This window comes from Carcharhinus amblyrhynchos, chromosome 18 (genome assembly GCF_965287045.1).
Source record: "Carcharhinus amblyrhynchos chromosome 18, sCarAmb.v2.hapA, whole genome shotgun sequence".
Taxonomy (NCBI): Eukaryota; Metazoa; Chordata; class Chondrichthyes; order Carcharhiniformes; family Carcharhinidae; genus Carcharhinus; species Carcharhinus amblyrhynchos.
Genome location: NC_137341.1, coordinates 51,344,768 through 51,364,047, shown reverse-complemented (window position 1 = coordinate 51,364,047; position 19,280 = coordinate 51,344,768). Strand labels below are relative to the sequence as shown.

Sequence of the window (19,280 nt, the reverse complement as noted above, 5' to 3'; positions counted from 1 at the left end):
ACTTCAGGAAAGATACAAAGGCCTTAGAAAGTGTTCAAAGGAAAAGAGTACTAGGGCTTTCAGATATGCAGAATGGTTGGAACAGAGAGTTAACCAGACGTTTCCAAGATGCTGGAGGGCTTCAATCGAGCTAGAGAGGAAAGAAATTCTTGCATCAATAATCAGAAGTCACAGGTTTAGAACCATTGGTAAAAGATTTAGAGAGCAAATGAGAATACTTTTTTCTTTCCGAGGGCTGTCACAATTGGAAATTCTACCTTAAAATTTTGGGAAAACTGTTGCTATAAATAATTTTAAAAAGGACTTAGACAGTGACAGGAGGAATATAGAGGATTACAGATGAAAATTGGGACAGGTAGGCTAAATATGACTGCTCTTTCTAAAAGCCAGCAAGGAATGATGGCCTATGCTGAGTTTCTATACCATTCTCTGTACAGAGCTTTGTCAAAAACTTATGCTTGAAGTGGCTGCGTCTTTCAAGACAATACAATTGCATTCCCAACATCAACTTTAGATTATTAGGTGGACTGGCCATGCTAAATTGCCCCATAGTGTCAGAAAACAAACAGGGTAAATGTGGAGTTACAGGGAGTGGGCCTGGGTGGGATTGTTGTCGGTGCAGGTTCGATGGCCTGAATGGCCTCCTTCAGCACTGTAAGGATTCTATGATTCTAACTTTCATTAATACGGACTGTGAAATGTTGGTCCAATAAATAAAGATGTCATTCTAGAGCATTTGCCTCACTTTGTACAAAATGAGGTACAATTTGCTGAAACAGAGCTTCTCGCATCATACCCACATCAGATTTTTCCTGAACTCTTCTGTTCAAAAAATGCTTTGCTGAAACTGTGAGCTGATGGAAGTACAGCAAGGGCATCAGAACATCTTGGTGAACAATTATCTGTCTTCTTAATCAATAAAATTAAAGGATTGAAAAATGAATTGGAAAGACAGAGATTGAGGATGGAATCATAGAAACAGAAATTAAAAACAGTATAACAAAAAGAGAAACAGGAGGGAAAGTATTTTCTCCTTGTTCTGTTTTTTAAAGCATTTTTGTTTTCATTTTCTAAGAGTTTCCCACAATAGGGAATGGACACTGCAGCCAGCTTTTGATTTTATTATTGTCACATGTATTAGTATGCAATGAAAAATATTGTTTCTTGCAATGCTAGAAACAAAGCATACCATTCATACAGCAGGAAAGGAGAGAGTGCAGAATGTAGTGTTACAGTCATAGCTAGCGTGTAGAGAAAGATCAACTTAACACGAGGTAGGTCCAGTCAAAGGTCTGACATCGGCAGGGAAGAAGCTATTCTTGAATTGGTTGGTGCGTGACCACAGACTTTTGAATCTTTTTTCCGACAGAAGAAGGTGGAAGAGAGTACGTTCGGGATGCATGGGGTCCTTGATTATGCTGGCTGTTTTTCTGAGGTAGTGGTTCAGAAGATCATTGCCATTTGGTCCCTCATGCCTGTGCTGGCTTGGAGTAAGCTTTCCAAATCGTCCCTCCCATATGCTCTCATCCTGTAATCCCTGCAATGTTGTGCTTAAAATACAATTTATATATTCAATACCCTTTTGAATATTACGACCGATTCTGCTCCTGTTGTCTTTCAGGTAGTGGCATGTCAGAGCATGACAAGTCACAAAGTGTAAAGTTCTCATTATCTTTCTGGCTCTTTTGCTAAAATTATTGGTGCAACCTCAAGTGTGTTCACCAGTGAAATCCACGTTTCAGTTGGATTAAAACCCTTTGTTTTACCTCTGATGATCAGAATTTGCCATGCAAATTGTAGCTGGAAGGGATGGAGAGGAATATTTGAAAGACAGATGTAGTGTTAAAACTGCCAAGAGGGGAACTGGTTCCAGCTGAATGAAGTCAGGTGTAAAGTAACTGTGCAAACTCAGCAACTGGATTCCCGTGGGAGTCACCCGGGAAGCGGCTGATTCCAGCAGAATCCAAGTGGAGACCAGTTGGGAACCAGTTCAAGGTTGAATTGAATTTTCCTCCAGCAGGACAGATGAAGCACAGGGTAGGAAAGGGACAATCTTTAAAACAAATTAAATGGGATAAACATCTGCAGGTGCTCGATGTAATGTGTCTCCAAACCAAAACAAATATTGGTTAAGTTAAACCTGTCAATTTACATTTGAACTGAACTCCCCATTACATTGGACTCCTGCACCGATCTCTCCCAGTCCAAGAGGCTGTCACTCACATCTATCCACTAGTCCACACTCAGGGACAAATTTCAGCAGTAGGCCGACATGTTCCTGCCGACTGGAGTTCCTCTCGCCGCCCGCAAAGCGTGAGAGAAGAGCGAGCAGCGGGATCCCGCACTCCCGTTACCCGGGCCGGGTCGCTCCGGCAGCCGCCAACAGACAACAACAGGCGGGCGGAGAGGCGGGAAGACACGTCAGCGGAGCGCGAGGCGGCGGCGTTAGCGGGTTCGGGCGGCGCGAGGCGGGCCGTCGGCGGGTTCGGGCGGCGCGAGGCGGGCCGCCGGCGGGTTCGGGCGGTGCGAGGCAGGCCAATGGCGGGTTCGGGCGGCGCCAGCCGGGCCGCCGGCGGGTTCGGGCGGCGCGAGCTGGACCGTTGGCGGGTTCGGGCGGCGCGAGCTGGACCGTTGGCGGGTTCGGGCGGCGCGTGCTCTGACCTTCCTTCAGCCCCTTGAAGCGCCTGCAATGGGCTCTGTGGAAAATGGAGTCCTCGCTTTGTGCAGCCATGGTCGGTTTCCTCGTTTTCAGTCCACCTCTCGTCGCTGGTCCAGAGTGAAAGCGGCTCGGTAACTTCTTGTTGTTGTTGTGCCCTGTCTTCTCGTACACCCCGGCTGTCCCGGCCCAGCCCCGGCCTGCTGGCGGTCAGAGCCTCCCCTTTACTAACCGCCCCGGGCTGCCTCCAACTGTGGGAACAGTGTTCAACTGTCCCGGTTCCTCAATCCCTCACTTCCTAAAACAAAACCAGTTTCTCAGTCCCTCAGCCTCTTCAAAACAAAACATTTAGCTCCTCAATCTCTCACCTTCCACTCCCCTCCCCCCCCAAAAAAAATCACCTTTTCAATTCCTCACCCTCCCAAAAAAGTTTTTTTTAAGGATTTTTCAATCCTCAATTCCTCACTCCCCAAAACAAGATGTGAAGATGCCGGTGTTGGACTGGGATAGGGAGCATATGAAGTCTCCCACCACCAGGTTAAAGTCCAACGGTTTATTTGGAATCACGAGTGACTTTAACCTGGTGTTGTGAGACTTCTTACTGTCCCCAAAACAAAACATTCAGACTCTCAATTCCCCCCACTCCCCAAAGCGAAACATTCAATCGCCTTTCACAATTTTGTTTGTTCCTGGACTTTTTGACTGAAATAAGTATCACGGAATGAGCTACAGAATATAGACTAGAGATCCTATATTCCACTCATACTCTGAGGGAAGCTGGAGACACTCCAGAACTACTTGTATGGCTTTTTAAAAACTAGTTAAGTGGAGGAAGCAGCCAGTTATTTATTGCGAGTTGAGTTACATCAGAATGAGTGGATTATCCCAGGGCACCAGAGCTGGAAACATTATTGTCACTGACACTTAGAAATGACCCAGATTCAGAAACTCCCTGCAGCACATGAAGGAGAACAGTATGGAATATGTTGTCAGGGTCAGATGGATTAGGGTAGGAAGAAGTTCATGTGGAACATAAACACTGGCATAGGCCAACCAGCTGGGTCAAATGACCAGTTTCTAAGCTATCAATTCTATAAACATCTGTGGGTGTTTCCAAACCATTGTAGGGCAACAAATATGTTCTTGGGTACAAGTCAACCAAGAACTAATTAAATGGTTAGTTTATTTATTAATATCACCTAAGCTCACAGTAACACTGCAATTAAGTTATTGTCAAAATCCTCTGGTTGCCACACTCCAGTGCCTGTTCGGGTGCACTGAGGGAGAATTTAACATAGCCAATGTACCTAAACCAGCACATCTCTTGGACTGTGGGAGGGAACCGGAGCACCCATTTGGAGGAATTGGGAAATAAAATCCCAAAACGTTGGAATAACGCAGCAGTTCTGTTGGAAACCATAAATCATCGAGTTAGGTCCTGGTTGTTTTGGGTCCGTGTACTCTTAGATCAAACTAAAGATGAAGAGAAGTTGGACTTTGGCAAGGTAATAGAAGTGCTGCCACCAAAAAATGGTTTAATTTAATTCACAAATAGCGTCAATTATTCCACTGCCACCTATGGCAAGTGAGGAAAATTGCTGGTTTTTGTAAAGAAAAAAATGACAATTGAATTGAAGTTGCATTGTTTGTTTCAAAATCTAAGCATGTTTGCTTCTTTTGAAGCATAGTAATTGCTATTGTGGGCTGGTTTTTTCAGTTGGTGAGTGTGTGCTTCAGAATAACACCAACAGTATGGCTTCAGTTCCTGTTCCTGTTGAGCTAGACCTGGGACCTGCTTCTGGGGTTTTGTTTTGTTTGTTTATAAATGTCACACGTAGGCTTATATAAACACGGCAATGAAGTTACTGTGAAAATCCCCTAGTCGCCACACTTCAGCACTTGTTCAGGTACACTGAGGGCTAATTTAGCATGGCTAACGCACATAATCAGCACGTCTTTCAGGCTGTGGGAGAAAACCAGAGCACCCGGAGGAAACCCATGCAGGCACAGGAAGAACGTGCAGATCCTGCACAGACAGTGACTGCAGCCGGGAATTAAACCCAGGCCCCTCATGCTGTGAGATAGTGGTGCTAACAATTGTGCCTCAGTTCTGTGCTTGATATGGAGTGGTGCCCTTCGAGCTATATGACCAATTATCTCTAATAGAGAGACAGACGTGCCTATGGTCCTTCAAGGATTATGGCTAATTACCTACCTACCTAATTGTAAGTGAAAGGAAAAAAGTTAGTTTCTGGGAATTTTATTTTGAAATGGGTGTGTACAGGAAGTAGTTAGTGAGGAAAGTATTTGTAGGTGTTTTCTGTCAGAATGTAATGCAAATTGGAACGGTGAGAAGGTACCATCCTCAAATGGTTTCCACAATGTATTTTGGGAAATTAATTAATTTTCTTTTTCTTCACTCAAAATGCTCTGGGAAAGTAGCCAAAGCAAAGACACGTAGGCTGGAATTTTACCGGCACACTCGCCCCGGTTCCGCGGGCAGGCGAGGCTAGGAAAACAGCATTCTCCGTTGGCCTCAGACAGGATTGTACGAAACCCAGGCAGACATGCTGGTAAAATTCCACCATAGTGCCAAGGAAATACAGTGATCCAATCCAAGCAATGTTTAGCATAAATCAAATGGCACATTATTAATTCCAATCTACTTAATACAACTTTAGGTACCCCTTGTCCAACACTACCCTGCCACCCCTCTAAAATGGTCACTGACATGTTTTCTCCATAGGATAAACAGTAAAACCTAATTGAGGTAAATCGAAGGGGAGCCACCTCCAAGTTCATGTTAAACAGAGCTTTGTGATAGCCGAAGAGGCTCCATTCTCACATGAATGGGTCTATGTTACCCAAAATGCCTAAACCCTTGCTCTATGTCCAATACAACCCATTCAAATGCCAAATGAAGACACAGTAAGGCAGTAAATATGTGAAAAAGTTTCTATTCAATTTCTTCACACCTTGTAAAAGGCTAGGGCTTTGCATCAAAAAATGCTGGCAGTCATTCCAGCAGTTTTGTTAGCCTCATAGTGTCTTGACGGTCACAGAGTCACTCGGCTTCTTTCACTTTCCTGTCACAACAAACAGCAGATTTTTCAATGCGATCCATGTTGGGACAGATCATAGCAGTGACATACTCCTCGTTCCACTTTACACCATCACAAGTTACACTTTTAAACATCAAAAGGTGATCTGGAAAAAAGACAGTAAAATAGTTTGGTATCATCTATGTTAAAAACACTTGGTGCATGCTCATTCAAGACACGATGAGACCATTTTGGAGCCAATCATCTGTCATTATTGTCGTCCCAGCACACGATTACCATACAGAACATGATACCATACCTTGTCTTAAATCGGTCCAGCAATCCATTGCTGCAGGTGAAATCCACATGGCCCAGCTTTTTTGCCAGAGTGATTTTTTTTTTCTTTAGGATTTGACTGGAGATGGGGACATCCTCTGCTCAGGCTGCTTTGAACCATATTAGCATAACTTCAACACTGGGACATGTGGTTGTTCTCATCCTTTCCCATGCTGGAGAGCATGCATTGTTTGTCAATGTTTGCCTTATGTTTCATAATGGTGAAAATATTTCATGCTGGAACTTCCCACTCCTTTGCAATGCCCACTTTGTGCCTCGGTTTTTCACTTGTTGCATCAATCTCATCTTCTGTCTGATCAACAACACTTTTAAAATCCTTATAGGTTTAACCATAGTCTCAGGTTCTGCACATCCTTTCACAGGGAGATCTCAATATCAAATGATGGCATGCACAGTGCACCATGATTTTGCACTGTTGTGTGGTTTAACACCGCTCTGACTGATCAGCGCAGTCATGTGAGAAATTTAGACAAGTTTGACTAATAGAACCATAGAATCCCTCCAGTGCAGAAAGAGGCCATCTGGCCCAACAAGTCTGCACTGACTCCAAAAGAGGTCCTCCCTCCCTTCCCTTTCCCCATAACTCTGTGCTAATCTACACATCTTTGGACACTAAGGGGCAATTTAGCATGGCCAATCCACCTAACCTGCACATCTTTGGTGTGTGGGAGGAAACCAGAGCAGTGGACGAAACCCACGGAGCCATGGGGAGAACTCTCAAACTCCACACAGTCACCCAAGGTCAGAATCAAACTCGGCTCTCTGGCACTGTGAGGCAGTAGTGCTGACTACTGTAATTGGGAATTACCAGTGTGGAATTTAATGGGCATTGTTCTATGGGATTTGCTATTCTGTCAGCAGGAATGGATGACAACCTCTTAACCAGAATTTCATATCATTTGAGTCTGATTCATTGCAGTTTCACCCTATGAAACAGAAAGAGGTCATTTGCCTAACTAGTTTGTGCTCCACTCAAGTCGCCTCTCATCTCTTCTCAGCTAAATCTACCATCGTAATCAACTATTTGCTTTTCCCTCAAATCTTGAGTTTCCCCTTAAATGGTTGACACTATTCACTTGAACCACTCCTTGTGGTAATGAGTTTCACATTCTTACCATTCTTTGGGTAAATAAGTTTCTCCCGAATTCCCAATTGGATTTCTTGTTGAGTATCTTATACTAAAGACCTATAGTTATTCCATGGAAGTCAGCTTCGCCGGCAAGTCCACTCTGTGGCACTTTATCCGAAACCTTTGGAAGCACCTATACATTGCAGCAAATGCATTACCCTCATCAACCCTCTCCATTACCTCATCAATAACTTCAACTGAAACACGATTTGTCTTTCACAAATCTTTGCTTAATTAATCCATATTTGTCCAAGCGGCTGTTAATTTTATTCTGAATGTTCACACCTTTAAGGTTAAACTTACTGGTCTGCAGTTGTTGAGTTTATCCTTACATCTGTTATAATCCTTGACCAAGCCCCAGGTTGTGGGAGAGATTGGTTAGGGACCAATAATGTTTTGTTTAAAGTGAACAAAGTTTTAGATTCAAGACACTTACTAAATGAATAAAGCCATGCAATTCCATGTGTTTTGAAGAAACAAAATCAATTTTACTGTACAAGTTCAGAAAGAAAGCAATTTACAACATCTATCTTATACTCTGATATACAGAATATGGGAATTAACATTCAAGGTAAGTATGAAATGTACGTGATCATAAACTCTGCACTGCAGAATAAATGCATAACTGTGACCAAACACAATTCCATGAATTTCATAACAACCCACTCAGGTGTCTGTTACTTGTGGAGGCAACTAATTTCACTGAAACATAGTCTTTCTCAAAAGGGAATCCAATCTTTGTCTTTGAAGATCTTGCCTTGGAATTCTCTCCAAAAGTCATGCCCAGTCTGACAACTTCAATGGCAGCCCACATTATAGGGTTTCAAACTTGTCTTTCGAGATTCTGTTTCCTGGATGTCAGAGTACATTCGAGCATTAACTTACAAGCACAATTTCAGATCTTTGGCTGTGCCAAGCAGAACACCACAGCTCCGAAGGGGTGCCTTTACTCCAAAAACCTGCAGCGTGGAGTCACCAACCTTTGGCTGCCTTCTTGGATCCTCCTGATCCTCGTTGACTTTCAGAGCATCTTCTGCTTCACTTAAAGTCTGCTCCCCACAACTCTTCCTTTCTAAGGGAGACTGTTTCCCCCTTTCTTAAATGTTATGTATGTAAAACAATGCATCTCTGCGATTAGTCACATGGCTTGCTGTGGCCTCACCATAGGCATTTGCAGTTTTTTATCTCTCTTCCATGTTGCATTTCAATCAGGCAACACCTTGTAAATAAAACTGCTTTGATTTGTTTAAGTAACCCGTGGTGTGTTATGTCAGCAATCCTTTTTCCTTGTCAAATCAGTCAGGAACAATTGCACATACACAGCAAGGAACAACTGATGATGAGATTGGTTTTTAATCAATTGACCAAATTCTGAAATTATTTTTCTTTTAAATCGCGACCTCGGCATGAAACGAAGCATCAACATCACAAAGACGAAAGAATAAGCATCTTGGCTCTGAGACAGATTGAAAACATCTCCTATGCGAGAAACAAATTCTCAAGAGTAGAGAAAACTGCAAGAAACAAACTAAGTAGCCCTGAAAAAGGAAAAAGAGTTGGCTTACTGTTTACTGGCGGGATAGACTTCTGAACGGCGGGACTTCACACTTGGAGGCAGCAGCAACGGGATTCTCACACTCATTAAAAAGAGAAAAAATCTGTGCATTCTGAAAAGGGAAGCCACTACTCCAAAAAAAAGCCAAACGGGAATTACAACTAAAGTCTTCTTGTTTAGAGAATAGAAGTGTGATTGCCAAGAATAGATTGAATTTTTTTTGAAAACTACAGATCCAACTGAAACAAAACAAATAATGCAAATTAATAAGTAAGAGAAAAAGAAATAAGAGGGGAGGAAAAATTAAGGAAAGTACTACAATTTAAGAGCTGGCAACTGCATGGTAGACAAAGGTGGTGTCATAGGGGTCATTGAAGAAAATGTGGTAACTTGGAATGTTTATTAAGAGATGTCAGTGTTATCTGGCTGCAAACAAGAAACTGGTTGATCTTAAAGTAGTCACTTTCTGAAATCTAGTAGGGTATAAAATCTCTACATTGCTACAGCGCCTTGTCCAACTTAAGCCTGATGAAAAACCTAGTGGAACTCAACAGAATTTTTGGAAGTCATATTTTGCCTAAACCACTAGCTGAAACATTCCATCAGAGCCAAACAGAGGGTGAAATTCATTGCATGTTGGGAAGGATAGCAAAGAACTGCAAGCCTGGCTCAACCCTCAAAGACATTCTGTGAGACATTTGTTTGTGGACTTTGAGATGAAGCAATTCAAAGACGATTGCTCACGGAAAGTTATTTAACACCAAAACTTGCTTTTGAAATCACAGTGTCCATGGAACTGGCCACAAAAGAAGCTTCCCAATTTGGAGCTGGAGCCAAGATGTACAAGATGGGAACAGACGGGAAGAAATCTCTTAAATGCAACCATACCATAGGTGTATTCAGGTGGGGCACTCTCTAAATGAATGTTGGAGTAGGAAAAATAAATGTAGAAACTGACGAGAAAGGCCACACATCTGCTAGACTGGACCTGCAGTTAGTGGTGAAGGAACCAACAAGAGGGAAAAACAGACTTGACCTCATCCTTACCAATCTGTCGGTTGCAGATGCATCTGTCCATGACAGTATTGGTAAGAGTGACCACCACGCAGTCCTTGTGGACATAAAGTCCCGCCTTCACATTGAGAATAATCTCCATCGTGTTGTGTGGCACTATCACCGTGCAAATGGGATAGACTTCAAACAGACCTAGCAACTCAAAACTGGGCATCCATGAGGTGCTGTGGGCCACCAACAGCAGCGGAAATGTACTCCAGCACAATCTGCAACCTCATGGCCCAGCATATCCCCCCTTTCAACCATTAGCATCAAGCTAGGGGTTCAACCCATAAATGCGAGGTGGTGCATTTTGGTAGATTGAACCGGGGCAGGATACTCAGTTCATGGTAGGGTGTTGGGGAGAGTTACAAAACAAAGACCTCGGGAGTACATGTTCATAGCTCCTTGAAAGTGGAGTCACAGGTGGACAGAGTGGTGAAGAAGACATTCAGTATGTTTGGTTTCATCGGTCAGAACATTGAGTACAGGAGTTGGGACATCTTGTTGAAATTGTAGAAGATATTGGTGAGGCCACGCTTGGAATACTGTGTACAGTTGTGGTCACCCTATTATAGAAAGGATATTATTAAACTAGAAAGAATGCAGAAAAGATTTACTTGGATGTGACCGGGACTTGATGGTTTGAGTTATAAGGAGAGGCTGGATAGACTGGGACTTTTTTGTCTGGAGAGTAGAAGACTGAGGGGTGATCTTATAGAGGTCTATAAAATAATGAGGGGCACAGATCAACTAGATAGTCAACATCTTTCCCCAAAGGTAGGGTAGTCTAAAACTAGAGGTTTAAGGTGAGAGGGGAGAGATACAAAAGTGTCCAAAGGGGCAATTTTTTCGCACAGAGGGTGGTGAGTGTTTGGAGCAAGCTGCAAGAGGTAGTAGTAGAGGCGGCTACAATTTTGTCTTTTAAAAAGCATTTAGACAGTTACATGGATACGATGGGTATAGAGGGATATGGGCCAAATGCGGGCAAGTGGGATTAGCTTCGGGGTTAAAAAAAAGGTGACATGGACAAGATGGGCCAACGGGCCTGTTTCCATGCTGTAAACCTCTATGACTCAATAATGGAGCGTGCAGGAGGGCATGCCAGGAGCAGCATACCTAAAAATGAGGTGTCAACTTGGTGAAGCTACCGAATGGGACTACTTGTATGCCAAACAGCATAAACTGCAAGTGACAGAGCTAAGCGATCCCACAACCAATGGATCAGATCTAAGCTCTGCAGTCCTCCCACGTCCACCTCCACAACTCACTGGAGGAGGAGGCTCCACAAATATCCCCATCCTCAATGATGGAAGAGCCCAGCACATTTGAGCAAATGATAAAGCTGAAGCATTTGCAGCAATCTTCATCCAAAAGTGTTGAATGGATGATCCATCTCTGCCTCATCCAGTGGTCCAGGACACCTCTGCAGGAGTCCCTCAAGGTCCCTCTAGGCCCAACCACCTTCAGTTGCTTTATCAATAGCCTTCCCTCCATCATTAGGCCACAAATGGGGATGTTTGCCGATGATTGTGCAATATTCAGCACCATTTGTGACTCCTCAGGTACTGAAATAGTCCATGTTCAAATGCAACAAGATCTGGACAATATCCAGGCTTGGACTGACATTCATGCCACACAAATGCCAGGCAATGATCATTACCAGTAAGAGACACTTTAACCACTGCCCATTGACATTCAATGGTATTGCCATCATTGAATCTCCCACTGTCAACATTCTTGGGGTTACAATTGAATGCTCAGGTTTCCTGAAAAGAAGAATGATTTTTTCTCTTTTTCAGGTCTAAACTGAATGACAAGACAGCTACATCAACATATGTTTCTACCAGGTAGAATGTCCCAAGTTCCCCAATGCAAAGGCACATGAGTAATGACTTGGTAATGGCGAGGGTCATGAACATGGTTTTAAGAGGAACAACACTGGGCAAACAAAAAAAGAGTCCTGAATTCAGACCTTGTATAATGAGGAAACTTAAATTAACTGTCCAAAATGGAGTATTGTTATGAGGGTGATCATCTCTCTATGCGTATGAAGGTGAACCCTGGATCAACTGCACAAAGGTCACACAGGGGTAGTGCAGATGAATGAGCTCACACAAAGCTATTTTTAGTAGCAGAGACATGACTCACAAATAGAAGAAAAAATGGGGCAACACCTGTTGTCAATCATCATTGATGAGGACCTCGACACCATTAGTTATTTTGAGGCTGGTTGCAGTATGTCCAAAGATGACTGATAAGGCCAATTCGGGCACGGAATGTCCTGGCACATATTGGACAGACTTGTGTAGACACTGTAGTTGTTGCGCTGGTGGCTCTGGACTTGCGCAGCTCGTGCTTAAGTTGTGCTTCAGCAATACACCTTGCTTCGTGAGCTTGACAGCCTTTAAGGATGAGGCAGCACCAGGTAGGACGGTTTTGTGCCAGCATTTCCCAGGTGATCGTGTCAATGTCAAGCGACTTCAGGGATGCTTTGAGCATGTTTTTGAAATGTTTCTTCTGCCCTCCATGTGAGCGTCTTCCAGCAGAGAGTTCCCCAAAAAGGAGCTGCTTGGGTATGCGCTCGTCTGATATACGGATGACATGACCTGCCCACAGGGTCAGCGCTCTAATCAGCAGTGTGTAAACTGATGATAGACTAGCTGCAAAGAGAACTTCAGTGTCTGGTACTTTGTCTTGCCATCTGTTGCGTAATATTTGGTGAAGACAAGTCATGTGGAAATGTTTGAGCTATCTTGCATGCCTTTGATACACAGTCCACGTTTTACAGACATACAGGAGGGTAGTGGGTACCATGGTGCTGTAGACCTTCAGTTTTGTTGCTGGGCTGGTTCCTCAATGTTCCCATACAGTGGAGCATAGTCTACCAAAAGCAGAACTTGCCTTTGCTATTCTGCAGTTACTTCTGCACCAATAGTCACTGCTTGGGAGAGGGTGCTGCCAAGATAAGTGAACTGGTCCACTGCCTGTAGGTTCTGCCCTTTGATTGCGATTATGAGTTCTATGTACGGTGCATGAGGAGCAGGCTGGTGCATGACTTCGGTCTTTTTAATGTTGATGATGAGTCCAAAATTGTCATAAGCCGTGGAAAATTTGTCCATACGGACTTGCATCTCTGGCTCTGAGCCAGCACAGTAAAAAGTCTGACAACACCAGGTTTTAGTCCAACCGATTTATTTGACAATACTCACAAGCTTTCGAGGGGACTGCCTCTTCGTCAGGTGAATGGAGAGTTCTGGCCTCAGACAGACCATATAAAGCACAGACAGTTTAGAGATTACTGATTAAAATGTGAATCCTTACACCTAACCTGCTGTTCAAGACCTGAAGTGGCTGACAATGTGAGTGGAAGGAGCACTGATCACAGGTTACAGAGATGTGTATTGTCTCCAGACAGTACAGTAAGTGAGGTTTTGCAAACCCAGGCAAGTCACGGGGGTTACAGATAGTGCGACATGACCCCAAGATCCCTGTTGAGACCGTCCTCATGTGTGCGGAACTTGGCTATCAGTCTCTGTTCAGCGACTCTGCGCTGTCGTGTGTCGTGAAAGCCGCCTTGGAGAATGCTTACCCGAAGGTCAGAGGCTGAATGCCCGTGACCACTGAAGTGTTCACCAACAGGAAGGGAACAGTCTTGCCTGGTGATTGTCGAGCGATGTTCATTCATCCGTTGTCGTAGCGGATGAAGGAACATCGCTCGACAATCACCAGGCAAGACTGTTCCCTTCCTGTTGGCGAACACTTCAGTGGTCACGGGCATTCAGCCTCTGACCTTCAGGTAAGCATTCTCCAAGGCGGCCTTCACGACACACGACAGCGCAGAGTCGCTGAACAGAGACTGATAGCCAAGTTCCGCACACATGAGGACGGTCTCAACAGGGATCTTGGATTCATGTCGCACTATCTGTAACCCCCGTGACTTGCCTGGGTTTGCAAAACCTCACTTACTGTACTGTCTGGAGACAATACACATCTCTGTAACCTGTGATCAGTGCTCCTCCCACTCACATTGTCAGCCACTTCAGGTCTTGAACAGCAGGTTAGGTGTAAGGATTCGCATTTTAATCAGTAATCTCTAAACTGTCTGTGCTTTATATGCTCTGAGGCCAGAACTCTCCATTCACCTGACGAAGAGGCAGTCCCCTTGAAAGCTTGTGAGTATTATCAAATAAATCGGTTGGACTAAAACCTGGTGTTGTCAGACTTTTTACTGTGTTTACGCCAGTCCAACGCCGGCATTCCCACATTCTGAGCCAGCATACAGGGTGCAGTCATCGGCAAAGAGGAAATCTCTCAGAACAGTCTCTTTCACTTTGGTAATAGCTTGAAGTCTCCTCAGGTTGAAAAGCTTCCCATCCACTCTGTACTTAAGGCTGGTTCCAGCAACACTGTCCTGGAAGGCATCATTCAGCATGGCAGTAAACATCATGCTGAACAGTGTGGGTGCGAGCACACAGCCCAGTTTGACGCCATTGGTGACTGGGAATGCCTCAGAGGATTCTCCGCCATCCAGTACTCTGGCCATCATGCCGTCATGGAACTGGCGAACCATCTGAATGAATTTGGGGGGGCAGCCGAACTTTGACATGATCCTTCACAGGCCTTGTTGGCTTACAGTATCGAAGGCTTTCGCGAGGTCAACAAAGGTTGTGTAGAGCTCGTGATCCTGCTCCTGACACTTCTCCTGAAGTTGGCACACAGCAAAAATCATGTCAGTAGTCCCATGACCTTTGCGGAAGCCACACTGTGACTCTGGAAGCAGGCCCAGCTCCAGATGAATGACCAGACAATGTAGCAGGACTCTTGCAAGGGTTTTTCCTGTGATACAGAACAGCAAAATTCCTCGGTGGTTGTTGCATACTTGCCGATTGCCCTTCCTCTTGTAGAGGTGTACGATGGAAGCATCTTTAAGTTCCTGAGGAATGGATCCTTGCTTCCAAAAGGACTGGAACAACTCGGTGAGCTTCTCGATAAGTGCAGGACCAGCAGATTTATAGATCTCTGTGGGTATGGCATCTGCCCCTGGGGCTTTGCCACTGGATAGCTGGCAGACAGCTTTCATGACTTCGGCTAATACCGGTGGGTCATCCTGTTGATATCCACCTGGGGAATCCTGTCTATTGCCTCATCGTTAACAGATGACGATCAGTTGAGGACGGCTTCAAAGTGTTCAGCCCATCTGTGCAGGATCTGAGCCTTCTCTGAAATGAGAGTTGTACCATCTGTACTCAGGAGGGAGGAACTCCTGAGAGATTGAGGTCCATAGTGAGTGTTAAGGGCTTTAGCTCGACAGACTGGAGGGGCTGATTGTGGACAAGTCCCCAGGACCGGATGGAATGCATCCGAGGGTTCTGAAAGAAATGGCGGAGGTGATAGTGGATGCCTTGGTGGTTATTTTCCAGACGTCGCTGGATTCTGGGGAAGTGCCGGAAGATTGGAAAACGGCTAATGTTACGCCGTTGTTTAAGAAGGGTGCCAGGCAAAAGGCGGGGAATTATAGGCCGGTTAGTTTAACGTCTGTGGTAGGTAAAATGTTAGAATCCATCATTAAGCAGGAAATTGCGAGGCATCTTGAAGGGAATTGCTTGATAGGGCGGACGCAACACGGTTTCATTAAAGGGAAGTCGTGTCTGACAAATTTACTGGAGTTCTATGAGGATGTGTCTAGGGCAGTGGATAGAGGAGAGCCGGTGGATGTGGTCTTTCTGGATTTTCAGAAGGCGTTTGACAAGGTACCTCACAAGAGGTTATTGCAAAAGGTCAGGGGACATGGAGTTGGGGGTAGGGTGTTAGCGTGGATAGAGGATTGGTTGTCAAATAGGAGGCAGAGAGTGGGGGTCAATGGGTGCTATTCGGATTGGCGGATGGTGACTAGTGGGGTGCCCCAGGGGTCGGTGCTGGGGCCTCAGCTATTTACCATTTATATAGATGATCTGGAGGAGGGAACCGAGTGCAGGGTGTCGAAATTTGCTGATGACACCAAGATTGGGGGAACGGCAAATTGTGCGGAGGGTGTGGAGAGTCTGCAGAAGGATCTAGATAGGCTGGGCGAATGGGCCAGGAAATGGCAAATGGAATTTAATGTTGGCAAGTGTGAGGTGGTCCACTTTGGTAGGAAGAATGGTAGGAAGGACTATTACTTACGTGGCGAAAAACTGCAGCAGGCGACGGTGCAGAGGGACCTCGGGGTCCTTGTGCATGAGTCGCAAAAACCCAGCTTGCAGGTGCAGCAGGTGGTCAGGAAGGCGAATGGGATGCTGGCCTTCATAGCGAGGGGGATTGAATATAAAAGTAGGGAGGTCTTGCTGCAGCTGTATAGGGCATTGGTGAGGCCGCAGCTGGAGTACTGTGTGCAGTTTTGGGCGCCGCACCTGCGCAAGGATATTTTGGCCCTGGAGGGAGTGCAGAGGAGGTTTACTAGGCTGATACCGGAGTTGAGGGGATTGAGCTATGAGGAGAGGCTGAATAAACTAGGCTTGTACTCGTTAGAGTTTAGAAGAATGAGGGGAGATCTCATTGAGACGTATAAGATGATGAATGGGATGGATAGGATAGAGGTGGAGAGACTCTTCCCGCTCAAAAAAGACAGTAGGACTAGGGGGCACAGCCTCAAGATAAAGGGGAGGCGGTTTAGAACGGAGTTGAGGAGGAACTTCTTCACTCAAAGGGTGGTGAATCTCTGGAATTCTCTGCCCGTTGAAGTGGTGGAGGCTGCCTCGCTAAATATTTTTAAGAAGCGGGTTGATGGGTTTTTGATAAGAGAAGGGATTAAGGGTTATGGGGAGAGGGCGGGAAAGTGGAACTGAGCCACGACAGATCAGCCATGATCTTATTGAATGGCGGGGCAGGCTCGAAGGGCTAGATGGCCTACTCCTGCTCCTATTTCTTATGTTCTTATGTTCTCATAGAACTGTTTCAAGTTGTTTCTGTCAGCATATCCCTGTATTTCATCTGCCTTGGCGCTCAGCCAGGCATCCTGCATTTTACGCAGTTTATTCTGGACTGTCCTGTGAACACTGGTAAAAGCATTTTTCTTGGCAGCTGAAGATGGGTCGTTCTGACAGGCCCGAAGAAGGTCCGAAGAAGAAGTAAGAGCCTGTATCACCTCATCAATCTCATCAAACCAATCATGCTGCTTGCAGGTGGAGAGCCCGAGCATCTTCAGTGCAGATGTATGGATAGCATCCCTGAAGCATTCCCAGTCGTCCTCAGCGCTGCCTGCGAGGTGTAGGTCAGCAAGCTTGATTTCTAAGTCTTCAGCCAGTGCTGAAGCTATGCTGGGGTTCTTTAGCTTGGACGCATTGATTCTTTTCATAACTTTGCTTCCTTGTGGTCACCTCTTGGGTCTGATGCAGAGGCTCATTTTGGAGACAATAAGCCTGTGATCTGACCAGCTGTCAGCATCACACATGGCCTTGGTTACTCTGACATCCTGCCTGTCTTTTCTCCTGACAATGACATAGTCAGTCGATAAGATGTCAATGCTTAGAGCAGGGGTACATGCAGGAGGTCTTGTTACGTGTAGGCAGATGGAAGGTTGTGTTGGTGATGAGGAGGTTGTGTGCTGCACAGGTCTTCATTAAGAGTAGGCCATTACTGTTACACTTGCCCACTCCATGCCTCCCTGCCAGATTGCAGAGTCACACCCTACTCTTGTATTGCAATCGCCAAGCAAGATCAGATTGTCGGTACTACTCACTACTGATAGGGCGTCTAGTTCTTTGTAGAACTTGTCTTTCATCTCGTTTGGGTTGTTCATTGTGGGGGCACGGGCGCTGATCAGGGTGGCTTGACTTCTGTTCTGTAGCGGAAGCTGTAATGTCATAAGCCGGTCGTTCACACCCTTGGGTAGACTATCAAGTTTCCGAACAAGGTGACTTCTGATGGTAAATTCAACTCCAGCATCACGACGCTCATCGCTGCCGTGACCGCTCCAGAAAAAAGTGTATCCACCTCCAGTTGGCAAGACGAGTTTCGCTCAGGGCTGCAATGTCAATGTTGTATCTTGCAAGCTCTCTGGCAACTAAGGCTGCTCTTCTCTCGGGTCTGTCTGCTGTAGGGTTGTCCAAAGCGTGCACACGTTCCAAGTGCCAATGGTGAGCGGTGTCACCTTGTGTTTTTTTTGCGTGTTCGACCGCAAGATGGGATCCCCGCCAGCCACGGTAAACTGGCCAGGGTGTAGTGAAGCAGGCAATGTTTAGGGCACCTTTTCTAGCCCCTTCCTCATTCTATGGAGGTGAGCAGTATGTTCCTGAAGAGGACAGCTCAGTCGCCCAGGTAGACGCCGAGTTCCACTGCTGCTTCGATCAGCGAAAAACGACCAGTAGACCTGAGCCGCCTGCATGCAGGTCCATGACTACAGCTCCCAGTGTATCCACACCTGCTGCTTCGCTGCTCGCCCATCGTCACAGGACTTCAAGGGTTGAACAGGACACATGATGATGATGATGATGTCGAAAGTAGCGCTTGATTTGGATTAAAGTGAGGGAGAGTTGCGCAGCATCAGCCTCACTCTCCCTTCCCAATTCCCATCTAGATCCAGTGGCAAGACAAGAGTCAAGACAGCCAGAGGTGGGACTAGGCGCAATGGATGACCAAGATGTCTTCTGTGTCTCGTCCTGCTCCTTGCGTTCCATGACGCTTGTAGAGACTGCCTTCTTGACCATTGGACCTTCCATTGGTCTCTTCCGCTCAATCCGCCGGACTCTGTCTTCACATGCTGGGATGGACATCTCCCTACCTCACTGAGGTTTGAGACCCGTCGGCTACCCTCACCTGGTTTAGCCAGCTTGTCGAGGCCGTTGCCTCAAGGGGGAGCATAAGGGGGGGGCAGTTTAGAATGGAGTTGAGGAGGAACTTCTTCACTCAAAGGGTGGTGATGTGACATATTCCCCCACCAAAGGTATTACCCCTCTCTGACACCCCATACACGCCAGGGGGCAACACCAGTCATGCTGTAGAATATAGAATACTCCATCTAAAAATCACTTCACCCATGGAATTGATCAGAACACATTGGCAGAGGATACATATTGACTGTGGGACGCATTGAAGGCCATGTTTCTTGCCCTAGTGGACATGCATTCAAAGTGACCCAAAGTCAGGATGATGAAATCTACCAGACAGAAAGAACCATAGAGGAGTTGGATGAGTTACTCACAAGATTTGGATGGCCCAAACAAGTAGTCATCAATAATGGAGCACAATTCACATCCCAGGAATTGTGGATTATCTTAAGAGCAATGCTATAGAACAGGACTGCCCCATATTATCTATCCACTAATGGATCAGCAGAGAGGCTAGTACAGTCACTGAAACATTCCACCAAAGCATCAACATAAAGGTTCGCCATTTAAGAAAGTAAACAAATTTCTCATGTCCTATTGTTACATGACTCATGCCACCACACAAAATTCATCAACATTGTTCCTGAGAAGGAAACAGAATGAAATTTGATCAATTCACATC

General features: G+C 45.5%; 1 protein-coding gene across 1 annotated transcript in view; it reads right to left on the bottom strand.

Moving 5' to 3' along the window:
• cpped1 (calcineurin-like phosphoesterase domain containing 1) overlaps positions 1-3,321 on the bottom strand; it is a 156,824-nt gene extending 153,503 nt beyond the window's left edge. The window contains exon 1 of the mRNA XM_080207007.1: positions 2,662-3,321. Within this exon, the coding sequence (XP_080063133.1) occupies positions 2,662-2,731 (70 nt within the window). The 5' untranslated portion in view covers positions 2,732-3,321. The remainder of the gene's footprint in view (positions 1-2,661) is intronic.
• Positions 3,322-19,280: the final 15,959 nt, after the last annotated feature.